At 37.9% G+C, this 20,213-nt stretch overlaps 1 protein-coding gene and 1 non-coding gene across 2 annotated transcripts in view; one reads left to right on the top strand and one right to left on the bottom strand.

The window, feature by feature from the left end:
• The window catches only part of SNX6 (sorting nexin 6), a 58,345-nt gene extending 42,788 nt beyond the window's left edge, over positions 1 to 15,557 (top strand). Inside the window, exons 11-14 of the mRNA XM_004376522.3 lie at positions 2,694 to 2,780; positions 6,628 to 6,787; positions 6,880 to 6,965; positions 14,863 to 15,557. Coding sequence (XP_004376579.1) covers positions 2,694 to 2,780; positions 6,628 to 6,787; positions 6,880 to 6,965; positions 14,863 to 14,916 — 387 coding nt within the window. The 3' untranslated portion in view covers positions 14,917 to 15,557. The remainder of the gene's footprint in view (positions 1 to 2,693; positions 2,781 to 6,627; positions 6,788 to 6,879; positions 6,966 to 14,862) is intronic.
• Positions 15,558 to 19,417: 3,860 nt separating this feature from the next.
• On the bottom strand, positions 19,418 to 19,575 carry LOC111820590 (U1 spliceosomal RNA). The gene has a single exon (XR_002824126.1). It is a non-coding gene; the product is annotated as a U1 spliceosomal RNA (small nuclear RNA).
• Between the last annotated feature and the right edge of the window lie 638 nt (positions 19,576 to 20,213).

Raw genomic sequence — 20,213 nt, forward strand, 5'->3', positions numbered from 1 at the left:
AGAATGGAGGTTGAAGCATAAACTTGGCATGAACACAGTTCTAGATCCAGAGGGATCATATTTGGAGATATCAATCAACCATGCTCCTTGCAACAGTTTATCTTTAAAGAGATCTGGGTGATACATTTCCATGACCACATCCTTATTTCCTTTAGCGTTTGCATGTTCTGGTTATTATTGCTGCATAACAAGTCATCCCAAAATCAGTAGCATAAAATAACAACCATTTCATTATGCTAATGAATTTGTTAGGTCAGGAATCAGAAAGGACACAGCAGAGATGGCTTTCTTCTGCTCCATGTCTGGGGCCTCAGCTGGGAAGATAAGAAGGCTGAGGCCTGGAATCATCTGAAGACTCTTTGACGCCTCTGTGGGAGGTTGATACTGGCTGTCAACTAGGACTTCTGCTAGGGCTGTCGGCTAGAACACCTTCATGTTGCCTCTCTGTGGAGCTGCTTAAGCTTCTTCACAACATGGTGACTAGGTTTCAAGAGTGAGCAGCCCAAGAGAAAGAAAGTAGAAGCTGCTAGTTTCTTAAGGCCGTGGCCTGGAAACTGGCACAGCATCACTTCTGCCATACTGGTCAAGCAGTCTTGGAGCCCAGATCCAAGGGGAGGGGACACGGACCCTACTTCTCAGTGGAAGGAGAGGAGCCATATTTTAAAACAGTTACACCTTTCTAGCATGTTATTGATTGATTTATCTAAATTAATTTTGAACAAGTGTTGTCTATACTCTTATTTATTTGGTTATGAAGTTTCCTAAGTTTATTTCTGTATACCAAACCAAACCCACTGCCGTTGAGTCGATTTCCAACTCATAGCGACCCCATAGGGTTTCCAGGGCAGTAAATCTCTGTGGAAGCAGACTGTCACGTATTTTTCCCACAGAGCTGCTGGTGGTTTCGAACCACTGACCTTTCAGTTAGCAGTCCATTGCTTTAACCACTGCACCGCCAGGGCTCCTTAAAGTAGTATTCTTAAGGTGCTTCGAGTTTTTTCTGATTTTTTAATTGAAGTATAATATACATATAGGAAAGAGCACATATCAGAAGTGTATAGCTCAGTGAATTTTTCCATATTAACATACCTGTGTAATCTACACCCAGCACCATTACCTGTGTAATCAATACCATTACTAGCAACCCAGATGATATGCACGCGCACACATGCACACCCCATAGTTGCCTTCTAAGTCACCATTTCCTGCAAGGGTAACCACTATCCTAACTTCTAACAGCAGATGATAGTTTTGCTTGTTTTTATACTTTATATAAATGCACTATGCAGTACATAGCCTTTTAGTCTGGCTTTATTAGTATCATGTCCCTAAGATTCATCCATGTTATTGCACATAGGTATAGTTCCTACATTCTTACTGCTGTATAGTATTCCACTGTAAGAATATACGTAAATTTATTTTATCTGTTCTACTTTTGGTAGTCATTTGGATAGTTTCTAGTTTGGGGCTCTTTACAAATACTGCTGCTGTGAACATTCTTGTATATCTTCTGCTGATCATTAAGTGTGCATTTCTGTTGCGTGTATATAACTAGGCAGGGAATTGGTGGGTCATAGGGTGTCCATATGAAAAGCTTAAGTAGATACCAAAGTAATTTTACCAATTTACACTACCACCAGACTGAATGTGAGGTACGGGTTGCTCTGCAAGCTTGCTAATACTTGAAAGTTTCCTTTTTTTAGTTTTAGCCATTCAGATGGGTTTTTTTTTTTTTTTTTTTAATTTAACTTTTTGTTTTGATAATCATTTTAGACTTACAGAAAAGTTGCAAGAATATCACAGAGAATTCCTGTACACACTTCACCCAGATTTCCTGAATGCTAACATTGCCCCACATTGCTTATTTTGCTCCAGATTTTTCAGAAACTCCATGTTCACTGTTTTGTGCCCTTTCTGTGTATTCTCCCTTTTTTTAATAAGAATTATTTTTAATATAACCAATACTTTATCACACTTAATAAAACTAACAGTCATTTCTCTTAATGTCAAAGATGCAGTATACAAATTTTCCCAGTTCTCTCATAAATGGCTTTTTACAGTGGAGTTTGACTCGGGATCCCAACAAGGTCTGCATATTGCATTTAGTTGATATGATGCATTCGTCTTTATCCTCTCTCTCTCCAAACTGAAGAGTTCTCTTCTTTTTAGTCTGACTTGGCTACTTCCCATTCCATCCCAACTCAGAATTTCCACATCTGTTTATTATTCTGTATGTTTTCAAGCACAGTTTTTAATTATTTGACTAGGTTTTCTAGTTGTCCTCAGCAGGAGGATTGGTTTGAATTACCTCATCTACCATTGCCAGCCTTTACTACTTTAAAATACATATAATTCTGTGTGTACTGTCAGTTGCTGTTGAAATGAAGAGAGAGAGAATATAAATGAAGCTGAAAGATGATATTGAAACTCATTATAGTCAGAAACTTGAATCAAATAGAGTCCTTACCTAAATTCACTAATCTCATGTGATCTCATCTGTTTTCATTTTATTTTTTTGTCAGAGTTGCAAAGTAATGGGCTAGTAAGAAGGAAAAGGGGAGGAAACCTTGATAAAATAGGATAGGATATGATACTAATTTATAACTCTTATCTTTTTCACAGTAATTATTAAAGACAACTCTGAGAGAAGAATGTAATTGCTGATTAAATTTCCATTTTGTTTCCTTTTTCAGAAAATAGAAGCTCGAGTGTCTGCTGATGAAGACCTCAAACTTTCTGATCTTTTAAAATATTACTTAAGAGAATCTCAAGCTGCTAAGGTAACTTTATTGTTCATTGTCTTTTTAAATGAGCTTTTTTATAAAGAGCCATGTCTTTAGAAATTGATAGACTTAAGATTATTACAGATGACTTATTGCCTGATTTTTTTTTTTTTTAGTTTTATTGTGGTAAAAATATATATAAGAAAATGTTTGCCAATTCAGCAGTTTGGGTTTTGTTTTTGTTTTTGTTTTTCCACTCCCTCCCAACATTTTAATATGAAAAGTTTCAAACATTAAGCAAAGTTAAAAGAAGTTTACAGTGAATACCTATATACTAGATTCTACCGTTATCATTTACAATACTTGCTCTTATATAGCTACCCATCCATTCATTCATTATTTTTTGCTGCATGTCAAGGTAAATTATAGATAATACTACACTTCCCCTTCAGTATTTCAGGGTGCATACCATTAACTAGAGTTCAAGAATTCTTTACAGTTTTTACTTCTGATACAAATTTATATACACTGAAATGAAAAATTCTTGAGTCTACAGTTGCTGAAAATTGACAAATACATATACCTGTATAGCACAATCCTCTATGAAGTTATAGAATATTTGCATGATACCAGAAACCTTCATCATGTCATTCCCAGTCAGTCCCTCTCCCATTCTCCAGAGACAATGATTGTGATTTTTTTTTTAACCCAAAAGTATTTTTCTTGACCTGTTCTAAAATTTCATGAAATGGAACTACACCACTCTTATGTCTAGCTTCTTTCACTCAACATAATGTCTTTGAGATTTATCCATGTTGTTCCATATATCAAGAGTTTATTTATATTGATGAGTAGTATTCTATTATATGAATATATCACAGTTTGTCCATGTGTCATCAATAGAAGAATGGATAAACAATTTAAAGTTTTTGACTATTATGAATAAAATCGCTGTAAAAAATTGTAAGTCCTTTTGTGAACACATGATTTCATTTCTCTTGGATGAATATCTAGGAGTAATTCATGTGTCATAGGGTATGCATATGTATAGTGTTAAAAGAAACCACTAGAACTTTTCCAAAGTAGCTGTACCATATTATAGGCTTCTCAAGTATCCAGTCCAGGATATAGAGGAGGCAGTAAGAAAACCTAGAAAACTCACTGCCGTGTCTCTTCTGGAGTCCTGAATTCTCTCTGGCCATCTCTCAAGAGTTTTCTTATGTTTAGTTTATGTATAATGCCCAGAGTTTTTGGGCAGAATGGGGAGAAATGTATCTATTTCATCTTGTTTAGAATCAGAAATGTATTGTTAATTTAATTTTATATTTTGTATTATTGTAAATGTATATTTACATTATATTTGCCAATTCAACATTTTTTACATGTACAATTCAGTGACACCAATTACATTAATCATGTTGTGCAACCATCACCAGTATCCATAGCCAAGTTTTCTATCATCATAAACAGATGCTTCCTAAACAATGACTCACCTTTTCTCCCTCCCTCTTGCCCCTGGTAACCACTAGGAAACTTTAGTCTGTTTACATTTGCCTGTTCTAGATATTTCATATATGTGGGATCATAACAATATTTGTCCTTTTGTGATTGACTTACTTCACTCATCATAGTGTTTTCAAGGTTCATCCCTGTTGTAGCATGTATCAGGACTTCATTTCTCTTTAGGGCTGAGTAATACTCCATATGTTTTATTTTTAGGCAAATAAGATGTCCTTTTGGAAGGCTATCTGTGTCCAAGACTAAAAACTCTTAGAAATACAAAAATATTTTTAAACAAAAACACTGAAAACTTAGTGGCTCAGACACTCCAAATTCATTGTTAATTTATGAATTGAGATATTGTACAGAAAATTTCCATCTGATTAGTGATGCTTTGAATATAGTTCTTTTATTCCCTATCAGATTGTCAAAAAACCTTTTAATGTTGGATACTTAGGTAATTGCAAATCAAATATCCATAGAAGAAAACAGACATAAGTCTCTGGGAACTGGGATAGGCAAGGTTAGATATGCCACCAAAACAGAAGCAACCAAAGAAAAAACAATAAATTGAACATCATCAAAATTAGGAACTTTTCTGTGTCAAAGGACACTATCAGTGTGGAAAGACAACCCACAGAATAGGAGAAAATATTTGTAAATCATAAATCTGATAAGGGACTAATATCCATATCCAGAATCTATTGAAAACTCTTACAACTCAATAAGAAGACAAATAACCAAATTTAAAAATAGGCAAAAGATTTGAATAGACATTTCTCCAAAGATTTATAAATGGTCATTAAACACATGAAAAGATGTTTAACATCAGTAGCTATCAGAGAAATGTAGCTCAAAACCACAGTTACGTACCATTTCACATCCACTGAGTGGATTTATTCAAAACTTACTATAATTATAACTTATATAAAAACATAAAACTATAAAAATAACAACTATATAATTATAATTACTATAAGAATAAGTCTTGACGGAGATGTAGAGAAATTTGGTGGGAATATAAAATGGTGCAGCCCTTTGGAAAACAGTTTGGCAGTTCCGCAAAAGGTTAGAGTTATCATCTGATCCAGCATTCCGCTCCTAGGTGTATACCCAAGAGCACATGTATGTCCACACAAAAACTTGCACATGAATGTTCATAGCACCATTATTCATAATAGCCAAAAAATGAAAACAACTGGTGAATGGATAAGTAAAATGAGGTATATCCATACAGTGAAATTCAGCAGTGAAAAGGAATGAAGTACTGATTTGTGCTATAACATGGATAAACTTGGAAACATGCTGAATGAATTATTAAATGGGAACCTAATTTGCTGTGTAAACTTTCACCAAAAACATAATAAAATATTTTTAAAAAATTAAAACATGTCTAAATATCCAGTTAAGGACATTGTTATACTTGTGCTGAACAAGACTAGGTCTACAAGATTTGATTATTAGTGATCTATTAAAAAATACCATCACGAATTTCTTTTAAAGGGTGATATGTCATAAACCTACACCAGTTATGGTGGTTTAACACCTAATTTAAATCCCTCACGGTCTAATAACCATGTCTTGCTGCTTAACTGGATTCCTGCCTTTGGTAATCTGTGCTGAACGAGACTGCTCCAGTTCTACAAGACCTGTTTGTCGATAGTCTTTTTAAAAATAGCATCATGCATTTTTTTAAAAAACAAATGCATCATAATCCAACAACCTTGATGATGGTTTTAATTATTAATACAGATCCAGCACAGTATGCTAACCATGGTTCACTGCACAGATAGATTCCTGTCTCTATGCCCTCAACTGCTGGATCTCCTGTGCTCTCATCAGCCACCGGAAGGAAGTTTTCTCTGCTTAACTCTCGGCTTTCATAATTTTTACAAGCTCTACCTGCCTGACCGAGAAGACATGTTTGAAATTGATCAAATAAACCCATCTCTAAATGGCAAAAAAAAAAAAAAGGCTGAATGAAAGAAGCCACATATTGCCATTCCATTTTTATGAAATATCCAGAATGGACAAATCTATAGAGATAGAAAACAGATTACTGGTTGTCTAGGGCTGTAGGGCAGGGGCTGGTGGTGGGGTGGAGAGTGACTGCTAATGGGTGTGGAGTTTCTTTTGGAGGTGATGAAAATGATGTTTGAAAATTGATTGTGGTGATGGTTGCACAACTCTGTGTAAGTACTAAAAATCATGTGAATCGTATATCTTAAATGGATGAATTGTATGCAAATTATATCAATAAAGCTGTTATTAAAAAAATTGAGAACAGTGACTGGCACATAGTATTCAGTGTGTGTTAACTCTAATTATGATGGCAGTGATGATGGTTGAGTGTAACTACTGGAAACACACAGTATATATTACTGTGAAGCATTCTGTTTTATAGGATCTCCTGTATAGAAGATCTAGGTCTCTAGTGGATTATGAAAATGCTAATAAAGCACTGGATAAAGCAAGAGCAAAAAATAAAGATGTTCTGCAGGCTGAAACTTCCCAACAATTATGTTGTCAGAAATTTGAAAAAATATCTGAGTCTGCAAAACAAGGTACTGTTATATTAACCATTATTCACATATCTAGATATGTTTTAGATTGTTATATAAGTTAAATCATTAATCCTGCGTTCTTATATTCACAGAACTTATAGATTTTAAGACAAGAAGAGTTGCTGCATTCAGAAAAAATTTAGTGGAACTGGCAGAGTTAGAACTGAAGCATGCTAAGGTAGTGTCATATTAAAGACTTAATAATTTAAATGCTTTTTATTTAGAAATCAGTTTGGAAATTGGTAATAGTCCTTTAATGACAGTTGTCTTCTACAAGTATTCTATAAAAACTATTCCTGAATTGGAATTGTTTTCCATGATAATTTGACTGCTTCAAACTCATTTATCCTAGTAAATAATTCTTCTTCTTCCAGTCTTTTTTTTTACAGTGTTTACTTCTAATTAAGCTCCTTCTTGTAGCTAATATAAAGATAAAGCTTGGCCTAAACCAAAAAGCCTTCCTTACTACAAACATCATTTCAAAATTTATTTTGCATTTGTTTTCATTGTTTCAGGTGAAAGTTTACACAGCAAATTATGTTTCCATTTAACAATTTTTATACAGATTTTTCCATGACATTGGTTACAGTTTCTACAATGTGTCAGCATTCTCAGTATTTCCATTCTGTTTCCATGTATCTATCCCATTTATCTAGCTTCCCTGCCCCCTGCTTGCCTTCTTATCTTTGCTTTTGGGTAATTGTTGACCTTTTGGTCTCGTGTAGTTGATTGCTTAAGGGAGCACATTCCTCATGGGTGATACTGTTTATTCTGTAAGTCAGTCTATTAATTGGCTGAAAGGTGACCTTCTGGAGTGGCTGGCTTCAGTTCCAAGTTAAAAGGGTATCTTAGGGCCATAGTCTTGTAGGTTTCTCTTGTCTCTATCAGTCCAGTAAGTCTGGTCTTTTTCAGGAATTGGAGTTTTGTTCTACGTTTTTCTTTTGTGTCCCTTCTATTTATTGATTGATTGATTGATTGTACTTCAGGTGAAGGCTTACAGAACAAATAGTTTCTCATGAAACAGTAGTACACATACTGTTTTATGACGTGGTTAACAACCCCACAACATGTCAACCCTCTCCCTTCTCAACCTTTTTTTTTTTTTTTTTTTTGGTGAAAATATACATAGCCAAAGATACACCATTTCAAAAATTTCTGCATGCACAGTTCAGTGACATTGACTACACTCTTCCAATTGTGCTGTTATTCTCACTTAAGATGAAGGCTTACAGAACAAAATAGTTTCTCATTTAACAGTTACTACAAATGTTGCCCTATGACAATGGTTAACAATCTCACAACACATCAACAATATCCTTAGTCAACCTTGGGTTCCCTATCACCAGCTTCCTTGTCCCCTTCTGCCTTCTGGCCCTTGTCACTGGACTACTGTACCTCGTTAGTCTCATTTGGTTTTACGGGGCTGTCCACTCCCAGGCTGAACAGTGAACCTCGGAGATAACTTCACCACTGAGCTAAAAGGATGTCTGGGGGCCGTACTCTCAGGGTTTCTCCAGTCTCCTTTAGGCCAGTAAATCTGGTCTTTTTTTTTGTGAGTTAGAATTATGTTCTACATCCTTCTCCAGCTCTGTCCAGAACCCTCTGTTGTGATCCTGGTCAGAACAGTCAGTGGTGGTAGCCAGGCACCATCTAGCTGTACTGGACTCAGTCTGGTGGAGGCCTTGGTAGCTGTGGACAGTTAGTCCTTCGGACTAATCTTTTCCTTGTATCCTGTTCTCTTCATTCTCCCTTGCTCCTGAAGGGATGAGACCAGTGGAGTATCTTAGATGGCTGCTCACAGGCTTTTAAGACCCCAGACACTACTCACCAAGGTAGAATGTAGAGCATTGTCTTTATAAGCTGTGTCATGCCAGTTGAGCTAGATGTTCCCCGAGACCATGGTCCCCACAGCCCTCTGCCTAGCAGTTCAGTCCCTCAGGGAGTTTGGATGTGTCTGTGGGGCGTGTCCCTTCTATTTATTGTGTCCCTCGTCAGATGGTCCATAGTGGTAGCCGAGTACCATCCAGTTCTGGTCTCAGGCTAGAAGAGGCTGTAGTTTGTGTGAGCTATTAGTCCTGTGGATTAGTTTGTTCTTTGAGTCTTTGATTTCCTTCATTCTCTTTTGCTCTAGTTGTATCTTAGATGGCTGCTCGCAAGCTTTTAAGACCCCAGATGCTACTTACCAAACTAGGCTGTAGAACATTATCCTTATTAATTATGTTATGCCAGTTGACTGAGTTGTCCCATGAGACTGTGATCCCAAACCCTTTTACCCAGTAAACCAATCCTTCGAGGTGTTTGGATATGTCTAGGATGTCTCCATAACTGTGCCCCTTATGTACTTTATTATATATATAAATATATATGCAGCACACCCAAACGTGTATATACTTACGCCTACAAATATACCCATATATGCACGTGCATGAACTCATATATGCCTTTCTGTGCACATGCAGGATACATATATACCTATGTAACCACACATCTTTTGGTTGCTATCACTTACTGCAAAATTGTATGTGTTAAAGCATTTACCACAATTTTCCTTTATTCTTATGTACTTCTTCTCAGTGTCTTCATTTACTTTAGTCAAGTTGTGCTGACTTCTCTTAAATAAACTTTTAAATGATATTTTGTGTAAATTTATAGCATTTGTACTTCTGGAGTTGTTAAAGCTTAAAACTGCACTAAGATTTTTGGGATACCCTATGGAGTCCCTGGGTAGTGCGAACAATTAGGCGCTTAACTACTAGCTGAAAGATTAGCGATTCGAGCCTACCCTGAGGTGCCTTGGAAGACAGGCCTGGAGATCTGATTTCAAAAAGTCGCATCCTTGAAAACCTATAGAGCAGTTCTGCTCTGCACACATGGGTTTGCCATGAGTCAAAATTGACTCGACAGCAAGTAACAATAACAACATAATGACCACAAATATACTTCTGTGTAAGTTCAACCTATTGGTCAAAGTTCTGTTGTCTGCAGTAATAAAGATCAGTTTAATTCCCCTTTTATAGTTTAAATACTTTATATTTTCCGTGTATCTTCTCTAGGTTAGACATCCTTAAGGCTAAATATTTTTCGTCCCATCCATCCATCCACCTCAGCAAGGTTTTTATAATACGTTAACCTCCTGTTACTGCTGTTTTAAAATGTTACACCCAGAACTGGAAACATTTTTCGAGATTGTACACATTTCTCCTTACAGCATTTTTTGTACATGTAAGGTAGTTTTGATTTTTTTTAAACTGTCATATTGCACCGGCTTGGTTTGGCTTATAATCATCAGATTTTTTTCCTTATAAGTCAGTTCTTGAACCTCCAACCTATAGTTTTACGTGTCTAATTTTTGAAAATGTAGTTGTAGACTTTCATTTTATGTCTCTTAAATTTTAGCTTGCTATTTTTTGCCCATTGTATTAAGATCTTTCTGAAACTATATGATTTGATTTTATAGTATTTGATTATCATACTATCGTATAGTATTTGATTGTAGTATTTGATCTTATAGTTATTCCTCCTTGGTGATGGACATTTGTAATTTATATGAACTGCCTTTTATGTCTATCTAGGCTTTGATTTAAAAAAAAAAAAAAATTAAACAGGACCAAAGAAACGAACATTTCGCCAGTCTACTTATAAATACACAAAAGTATATAATAATAAAAAAAAGGCTAGTTTTTTTTTGTTTCCTTTCCTTTGCTTTTATATTAATTGGTATCAGTTTATTAATTAATATTCTTTGGTTATAGTTATTCAGATGGTTTTGAATTCACCTAACCTTACAGTCATCAACCAATATTTCTTCATTTTATCCATGAAGGATATTAAGAAATATCAAATTCCTTATTGAAATCAAGATAAATGTTATGGGATTTCCTTGTCTAATAACCCTATCAAAAGAAAATGTCTTGATGCGCTTGGTATGATTTATTCTTACTGAGCCTGTGTGAGTTTCTAATGTTCACTGATCAAGAATTTTGCAGTAGATCAAAAGTTGCTTTCAAGTGGACTCTGACTCATGGTGACCCCTTGAGTGTCAAGAGTAGAACTGTGCTCCCAAGGGTTTTCATTGCTGGTATGTAGGAAGTAGATTGCTAGGCCTTTTTTCCAGGGGCTTCTGGGTGAACTCAAACTTCTAGCCTTTGGGTCAGCAGCCGTGCATGTTAACCATTTGTACCACCCAGGGACTCCTGCTATAGATCAGGGATTGGCAAGCTATAGCCTATACGTTTTTGTACAGTCTACTAGCTAGGAGTGGTGTTCAGTTTTAAATGGTTGGAAGAAAGGGAAAAGAATATTGTATAACGTGACAATTACATGAAATTCAAATTTAAGTATCTGTAAATAAAGTTTTATTGGAAGACAGCCATGCTCCTTTGTTCACGTATCGTCTCTGGCTGCTTTCACACTGCTACAGCAGAGTTGAGTGGTTGGGATAGAGACCATAGGTCTCGCAAAGCCTAAAATGTTTACCTTTTAGCCCTTTACAGAAAATGTTTGCTGACACCTGTTACAGATTGATGTCAGCCTCTGATTTCCACATTTTACACTTTTTCACATCCTCTCTGAAATGAGTTCTCTATCTTAAGATTTCTGGTCTCTTTTATTCCACTGGTTCTCAACTGGAGCCGATTTTGCCCCCTCGTGGATAATATCTGGAGACATTTGTAGTTGTCACAACTGGGGGCAGAGGTTATTACTGATAATCTAGTGTGTAGAGGCTAGGGAGGCTGCTACACATCCTGCAATGCACAGGACACCCCCACAACAAAGAATTATCCAGCCCAAAATGTCCTTGGTGCTGAGGTTGTGAAACTGTTCTGCCTCTTTGATTTCTTAAATCTGAATGAGGTCCCATTTCCTCCCAGAATCCACATACATTGTTTCAAAAAGAATAGGTAATAAATTCACAGAAAAATGGTGTGAAACTACTTTGGATTTTATTTATTGTATTGGGATATGTCTCGGCACATAATTGAAATCTGATTATAACAGAAAACCATGTCGTTAGGTCACTTTTGTGTCCTTGAAAAGAGTCTCAAATTCCTTATTGATGTACAAAATGTATGATAAGGGCAGTAAAAAAGAAAAAAAAAATGATAATGGTGACTACTGAGGGTATGAAGACAGTACTCTTGTGCCTGGTTGATAAAGTATAGAGTGGTGTCCACCCTTTTGGAGGGCAGAATGGCAGCGTGTCAGAATGCAAAGTGTTCATCTTGTGACCCAGCAGTCCCATTTGAGGAATATCATTTTACCTTCAAGGTTATTTCACAAATATAAAAAGAACTGGGCTCAAAGTCATTTGTCACAGCTCTGTTGTTGTACTGGCAAAAAACTGATAGTAACCTAATTTTTTTTTTTGTTAATTTTAACGTAAATTCAGTCACATTTAATTCCAGACATTCAGCAAAGTTGCAAGAAAAGTACAGAGAATTCCTGGACACTGTTCACCTCAGGAAACCCTGGTGGCATAGTGGTTAAGAGCTCAGCTGCTAACTGAAAGGTCAACAGTTCAAATCTACCAGGTGCTCCTTGGAAGTCCTCTGGGGCAGTTCTCCTCTGTCCTGTATGGTCGCTATGAGTCGGAATTGACTCGATGGCAATGAGTTTGGTTTCTTGGTTTTTTTATTCACCCTAATTCCCCAAATGTATTTATCTCTTTTTTTCCCTCTCTCACTCCTTCACTCACTCCTTGCTCCCCTCTCCCCTCTCTCTATACACACACACAAATACCTGTACACCTATTTTTTCCTTGAACCATTTAAGAGTATGTTGCAGACATGATGTCCCTTCACCCATAAACACTTCAGTGTGAATTTGCAAAAACCAAAAATTCTCTTATGTAACTACAGTATAATTATAAAAATCAGGAAATCAATATTGAAACAGTTCTATTTAATCGATGGACCTTATTCACATTCCACCACTTGTCTCAGTAATGTCCTTTATAATAAAAGGAAACCCATGATAATGTGTTGGACTTAGTGCACATGACTTTTTAAGACTTCTTTAGTCGGGAAAAGTTTCTGAGTCTTTGTATTTCATAACATTGACGTTTTTTAAGAATACAGGCCTATTTATAGAATGTCCCTCAATTCAGGTTTGTCCTCTGTCCCTTAACAGTCAGATTCAGGTTATGCCTTTTGGCAGGAGCACCACAGAAGTAATCTTCTTGGTGGATCATCTCAGGAGGCACACGTGGATCATTTGCCTTACCGGCAAGGTTAACTTTGACTATTTGGTTAAGGTAATGTCTACCAGGTTTCTCAGTGGCAAAGTTACTATTTTACACTTTGGAATTAAGAAGTACTCTGTGGGGAGATGATTTATGACTATAAATATCCCATTACTCAACCAGTGCTGTCCAAATAGAACTTTGTCCAGTAAAACGATGGAAATGTTTGTAATCATCACTGCCCAGTACAGTAGCCTCTAGCCACATGTGGATATCAGGTACTTGAAATGTGAGTAGTACAACTGAGGGGCTGGGTTTTTAATTTTATTTCATTTTAATTAATGGAAATATAAGTTTTAAATAGCTACACAGGGCTAATGGCTGCAGTATTAACAGTGCAACCACGTAAAGTTATAGCATCCATTAATAGTTCTTGCCTGAATCAGTTATTATGATGGTTGCCAAATGGTGATTTTTCTAATCCCATCATTCCGTTTGCATTTTAGTTGACAGTGTACTTTAAAGAATAGCTTTCCCTTCTCCCCCATTTATATATTAATGTAACCTAAATATATTTAAATTTGGTTTTGCACGTTCTCTAAAATTTGAACAAAGTTCGTGTGTTTTACAAATTGGTGCTTAGGTATGAATTTTATAGAATAGTTTCATACGTAATCTTACTCTTTATTGTTTTATTGTGATAAAAACACATATAATAAAACATTTGCCAATTCAACATTTTTTAAATGTACAGTTCAGTTACATTCATCATGTTTATGCATCCATCACCACTATCCATTTCCAAATTATTCCACCATATAAGTGGGGTCATACAATATTTGTTCTTTTGTGACTAATTTATTTCACTCAGCATGTTATCAAGACACATTCATGTTGTAGCATGTATCAGGACTTCATTTCTCTTTCTGGCTGAGTAGTGTTCATTGTATGTGTATACCACATTTTGTCAATCCATTTATCTGTTGATGGACATCCACCTTTTGGCTGTTGTGAACAGTGCTGCAGTGAACATTGGTGTACATGTGTCTGTGCACTCCCACTTTCAGTTCTTTTGAGTATAGACCTAGGATTGCTATTGCTGGGTAATTTGGTAGTCCTGTTCAACTTTTTGTGTGATCTTATACTTTTTATAAAATCTGCTGTAAATCAATGCTAATGTATATTTTAATGGCTAAAAAAAGTGATTAAAGCCTATCATACAATCATAAAATGTTCAGTCATTTAACTTGGACACAAAGGACATATTTTTTTTCTTTTTTTCTTATTGTGCTTCAGATGAAGGTTTACAGAACAAACTAGCTTCTCATTAAACAATTAGTACACATATTGTTTTGTGACATTGGTTACCAACCTCACGAAATGTCACCTCTCTCCCTTCTCAACCTTGAGTTCCCTATTACCAGCTTTCCTGTCTGCTCCTGCCTTCTGGCCCTTGCCCCTGGGCTGGTGTGCCCCTTTAGTCTTGTTTTGTTTTATGGGCCTGTCTAACCTTTGGCTGAAGGGTGAACCTCAGGAGTGACTTCATTACTGAGCTAAAAGGAGGTCTGGGAGCCATACTCTCGGGGTTTCTCCAGTCTCAAAGGGCATATTTTATCTCCCACTAGAATAGCCTGAATAATCCACATTCATACTGGTCTAGATAGAAATTTATCTACTGAAGAACCTGATAATCACAGAAAATATTGTACATGAAACAAAGCATGCAATTTTGTCTTTAAACCTGTATTTATATGTAATGAATGGCTGCTTCCAAAATTCTGATATTGTAACAGACTTAAAGTTATGTGATTTCTGATGCTGTATATTTGCAGTAAAACTCTTCCAAGCTATCTGGCCTGAACAAATTACTAATTTATGTCCCCCTCCTTTTTAGGGTAACCTACAGTTACTGCAGAACTGCCTGGCAGTGTTAAATGGAAACACATAAGCCATACTCCACCTTCCTGTCAAAAGGGCTGCCTTCCTTCAAATTTCATTTTTGTTTTCTTAATGATGTTTGGCATTTACTGCTCACTGGAAACAAGAAAGAAAACGGCTGACAAAGTGCATTTACTCTCCTTTTCTCTGATCAACAATGGAGCGGTGCGTCCACAGGTGACCCCAGCTGTGTGGTGTGGCCCTGCATTCCTGTGCCCGAGCGTTCCCGGGACAGTTGTCCACCATTGTGCGCTTCCTATTCAAAAGCCCAAAGTGCAGTCTTTTTTTAAGTAGCATCTATAAGTGTGTTTGTTTTATAAATAGTATTCCTTATGGCTGCCAATCTTATAAGTAATTTCTGAAGTTTAACCCTTTCGAAATACATTGTTCAAAAGATGAAGATTGCCATTACCTTCTTTTGAATTTTGTTGTTAAAAAACATTGTATACAACCTTACTTCATCCATGTATCCGGGTAAAGCATCTTAATCAGACTTATTTTTAATTAATGAGGATTTCTTAGAAGTTTTGGGGACAGACTTTATGTAATCTTTATAAGTATGATTTCTGAAGAAAAGCAAATGCATTAGTATGTTTGCCTTAAACTTGTAGACTAAACCAGTTATTGTAAAATAAACAGTGATAACAGTGATAGTTTTTAACTCTGGTCATTGTATCACTCTCTGAAATTTGGAGTAGCTATAATAAATCTACTCCTGTATTATGTTGTACAGTGTAGGTCTTGGTGATTTTTTCTTATTCCTTTTAAAGTAGCATATTGAACCAAGCTCACCAGTCCCTTTACAAAGGAATGACCTGCTCCTTCATGTGCTTTTAGCACTTCATAGGAGGTGGAATTGGGCAGAGGCAAGTTAGAGACAGCTATTGCTGAAATACTGGAGCAGAGAGTAGTTTATTATGGCTTCCTGGATTCTGTCCCTAGCTCAGCCAATTAATCACGCGATATATGCCATCAAGCCATTTGGTAATTACCATACCAGTGTACAGATTGGTATGTAGAGGGAAATAGGTCTGCTGTAGGGAACAGCACTTGTCTGTGGAAAAAAAACAATATTTGGGATAAAGGTGGTATATACAGTGGATAGTAATTGTCAGTAGTTTCATTACAAATACTATTGGCCTTTCTAATGTGAATGAACATTGCGTCATTCCTAGTTTAAAGTTAAATTGACTGGTTGGATTTTCCCACTGTCTTTTTCTAACGTTTCTCCCATTAGGAAGCCACAGGCATTAGGGCTGGTCAGCCCTCTGGTGGGTTCCTAGTTTGTTTACATTTTCCCAGACCGCCCCTGAAGAATGCCTGGTCTCTGTTTTATTGCCAGTCATGATGATTCTTACCTTTCTCAGCATGTTCTCTTGCCTCATTAATGTGCTGGTTAATGTTTTCGTCTATAACTGACATGTTCCCTGATGGCATTTGAACTGTTGATTTTTTTGTTGGCTGAGAGATCTGTGCGTTTTGTCCTCCATGTAACCTTCTCTGGTAAAAATACGCCTGTGTGATGCCCACCAGGTGAACGCGGACCAAGAGCCCTAGCTTCTGAATTCAGGTCCAGCCCCCTCACAGGCTGCCTTTGTGGCCTTGGGCAGGTTCGCTTGACCTCTTCAGTTTCTCTTAAGGACATACTGACCTACCTCACAGGGGTGTTGTGAGGATTAATAAATGTTGGTACAGTGCTTTGAAAATGTGAAGATGCTGTGTAAATGCTAAGAAATAGCAAGTACAGAGCAAAAGGCCTACAGTGTTTCACATATCCATCAGCTAATCTGTTTTTCCAAGGTGGTCTTTTTCAGGGAAGGGGTTAGAGTGGAAGATAGTATTGTGCATCCCTTAGCCCCTGGTTTACATTTAAGAGTGCTTGTTTCAGGGGTGGGAGTAGACTGGAAGCAGGGGTCTGCATACTAAGAGTGTTAGGGGGTTGCTTAATAAATATACATAACAGTTGACAGAACTACATTTCCTAAGAGACTTCTCACTAACAAAACCTACAGGTAAGGAATGTGTGCATAACTTAAGAAAGGCTGTAGTTTGTGCCTTCAGAATTACTGAAACTGTCACTCCATAGCTAACTGCTACTCTCTGATAAGAATGGCAGGCCCTGGATGTATTGCTGTTGAACTGACCTGAGGCATTCATTGAACATTTATTGACCCTCTTGTGCCTGGGTGAAGCAGGAGGATACCTAGTGGCAGAGACAAAGCCCTGCACAATTACTCTAGGAGTTGGAGTTAAGTATTGTAAGATGGTCCTCTGGAGTCCATTGCCTTGTCAAAGGTACTAAATGACAGATTCTGGAGTCCAGTTATAAAAAAAAATGTTAGCAAAGATTTTATTTGGGAGTAACCCAAATTGCTGGAACAAGAAAGCCTGACAAGAGGAGATACTGAGAACTCTGAGGCTTTGAGGAAGTTAGTTGGGAAAAAAGGAATCTGGGAAGTTAATCACTTAAGCAAAGGTGAGTCCTTTCAAAGAGGTGGCAAGTTTGTGATTGGGTCACGGGTTAATTTCTTTGTAATAGGTGCAAAGGTTCTTGGCTTTACTGTGATGGAAGTCTCAAGAGAATGTCATTTTGGAAAATACCAGTGAAGGGTTTTGGGTGGAAGCACCTGGTGCTGGTCTAAACTGGATATAGTCGTTTCTGATTGTCCGAGGTCTAGGACTTCCCTCAGGTGATGGTTTATGTCCTGAGGGACAGGAGGAAAAGGAGCATCCCAGGCAATAGGGATGGTGGGGGGTATCCAAAGAGGGGTGGGAACCCGGGAGTTGAGGGTGATGGATTTATGCAGTTAGGGTGGAGGATGACCGCAGATGAAACTGCAAAAGAAGGTGGATCAGGCTTGTAGGTCAGTGTGGTTCAAAGCTTGGGTCAGATATCTCTATCTAGTTTGGAAAAGCTTATACAATACTCTTAATGGTTTGTAGAAAAATAGAAGTTGAGTTCAAATTCATCTTTTTGGTAAAACCATGCAGAAAGTAGATTTCAGAAGGGCTATGAGTGGTTTAAAAGGAGAAACTGCTGTGTGGGACTAGGGGGCCATTCAAGCCTTAAAACGGAGTGAAATCCTGTTTGGGTGTTAACAGTTTTCCTGGTAGATAGAGAATGGAACATTTCCACCTGTGTTCACACTCATCCTTTTTGTTGTTGTTGTTGAAATGATAACCAATGTAAAAATAGGGGAGGCCTGTCTATAGTAGGTGGTTCAGTGGTTAAGAGCTACGGCTGCAAACGAAAAGGTCGGCAGTTCGAATCCACCAGCCGCTCCTCGGAAGCCCTGTGGGGCAGTTCTGCTCTGTCCTATAGGGTCGCTCTGAGTCGGAATCAACTTGATGGCAGTGGGTTTGGGTTTTGTTTTGTTTTTTGTCTATATTAGGGAGGATATAACCTTGGTTACAGGTAATTAAAACAATGAGCAGTTTAGACAGCTAAGACTTATTTTTCCCACCTCCCTGGAATTTCAGAGGTAGCATTTGAGGCTAGTCTGTCTACCAGTGTTGTTCACCAGGCGGGGTGTAGGTTCTCCTGACACCACTTGCCTCAGGGTACCAAGTTGGCTACTACACCTCCAGTTCTCAGGTTTGACTTCCAGGTTGGGGAAAAAGATATTCTTGTAAAAGAGGCAACGCTTTTTATTTGCCAGGTGATGTCCTCCCTGGACACTTGCATCTTATGTCTCTGGTCAGAACTGTGCCCTGTGGCCATCTCTGGCTGCACAGGTGGCCAGGAAATTGTTTTTATCTGCGCATGTCGATACTCTGGACAAACCCAGTGTCAGTAAGAAAAAAGTAATTGGACATTGGGTAGGGAATGAATAGTCTGCTATATTGTGTTAGTGCTAAAAAACCCAGAGAAGAGTGATGGCACCTGTCAGAAGCCCTGCATCTTGCATTGCAAGATGAATCTGGACCTGAGGGAGGGAGGGCCAAGTTGACCTGGTACCGACTATAAAAAACATTGTTATGTATTGGAAAAGGAACCGACCAGAGGCCAGCTTCCTGATTGATGGTGGCTGAAGAAAGTGATACTACACAAAGAGACAGGAGGCTGGCCAGGTCACTGGATCAGATGACACCACTGGCACACGTGATTGAAAACCAGAGAACCAATAGGAAAGAGGATTTTTTAAAAAAAAAATCTTTGCTCACTGTGGGGACTGCTAAGTAGGAAATTCACAGGACAGGCCAACAGATGTACATCCAGCAGGAATCAATTTATTCCACGTGTTTTCACACCCAGGACAGACCCCAAAATCTTCCTGATCTTCCTGGGCTGTGAATTACATGCTGATTATAATCCTCCTGATCTTTCTTGACTGTGAAATTACATGCTGATTATAATCCTCATTTTCTGGTGAAAGAAGACGCAGATTGTAAAAAAGTGTAACATGGCCCCGAGTCACAAAACTCAGTATATAAATTCTGTCGTAAAAACTTAAATATATGATAGAGTTAATAAGTATATAAAATAAATCTTACTTTGAAGCTGGAAAATAGAGGAAAGAACAGACGCAGTTTCCCACTGTTACAAATTACGCAATCAAGTTTCCCACACGGGGAAATCATGAGTCAGCGTATCCGAAGTGTAATGAATGAAGCTCGCTGTATAAAAAAGACGTTTACAATCATGATATTTTTTTCAGCAGGTAATTGAATTGTTTTTTCCGCCTCCACTCACCCTCGCGGGCCTCACGCTCGTTACACATGGTCACTTTCCTCACGCGGCCACCGCACCCTTGCTTCCTCAGCGCCCCTTTCTCCAGCCTTACAAATCGGAAAAGTAACCTGGAACGTTTGGATCTTGCCAATAGCAGGACGTGGGAGCCCAGGCTGAGCAGGACCAGCGGGCTCTGCGCGCCCTGCTCATCTGCATACGCCCCGCCCTTACTGTGACGTCCCCAGAGCGCACTTCGTTCACCTTGGGGACGCTAAACATACTAAGGCCCCCGAGAGACGTATTTCGATTTTTCTAGTTAAAAGGAACATTATTTCGTAAGTTGTAGTTTGAAGTTAGATTGAATGATTTGATTTTCTCTTTGCCTTTTTCTAACCTTTTTCCCATTGCGAAGCCGCGGTTATTTGGACTAGTCGGCCCACGGTGAGTTGCTGGTTTGTGTACATTTTCACTGGCTGCCCTTGTGGCCTGCGCTGACCTCCACCGCAGTTTCTCTGGGTGTGACACATTGACCATGTTGCCAAGTGAATAAGGTAAAGTGCAACAGAGTATATGTAGTATGCTACCCTTTGGCTAAGAAAGATACGGAAATAAAATATTCATCGCCTTGCAAAAGG

Source organism: Trichechus manatus, unplaced genomic scaffold, assembly GCF_000243295.1.
Source record: "Trichechus manatus latirostris isolate Lorelei unplaced genomic scaffold, TriManLat1.0 scaffold00043, whole genome shotgun sequence".
Classification (NCBI taxonomy): domain Eukaryota; kingdom Metazoa; phylum Chordata; class Mammalia; order Sirenia; family Trichechidae; genus Trichechus; species Trichechus manatus.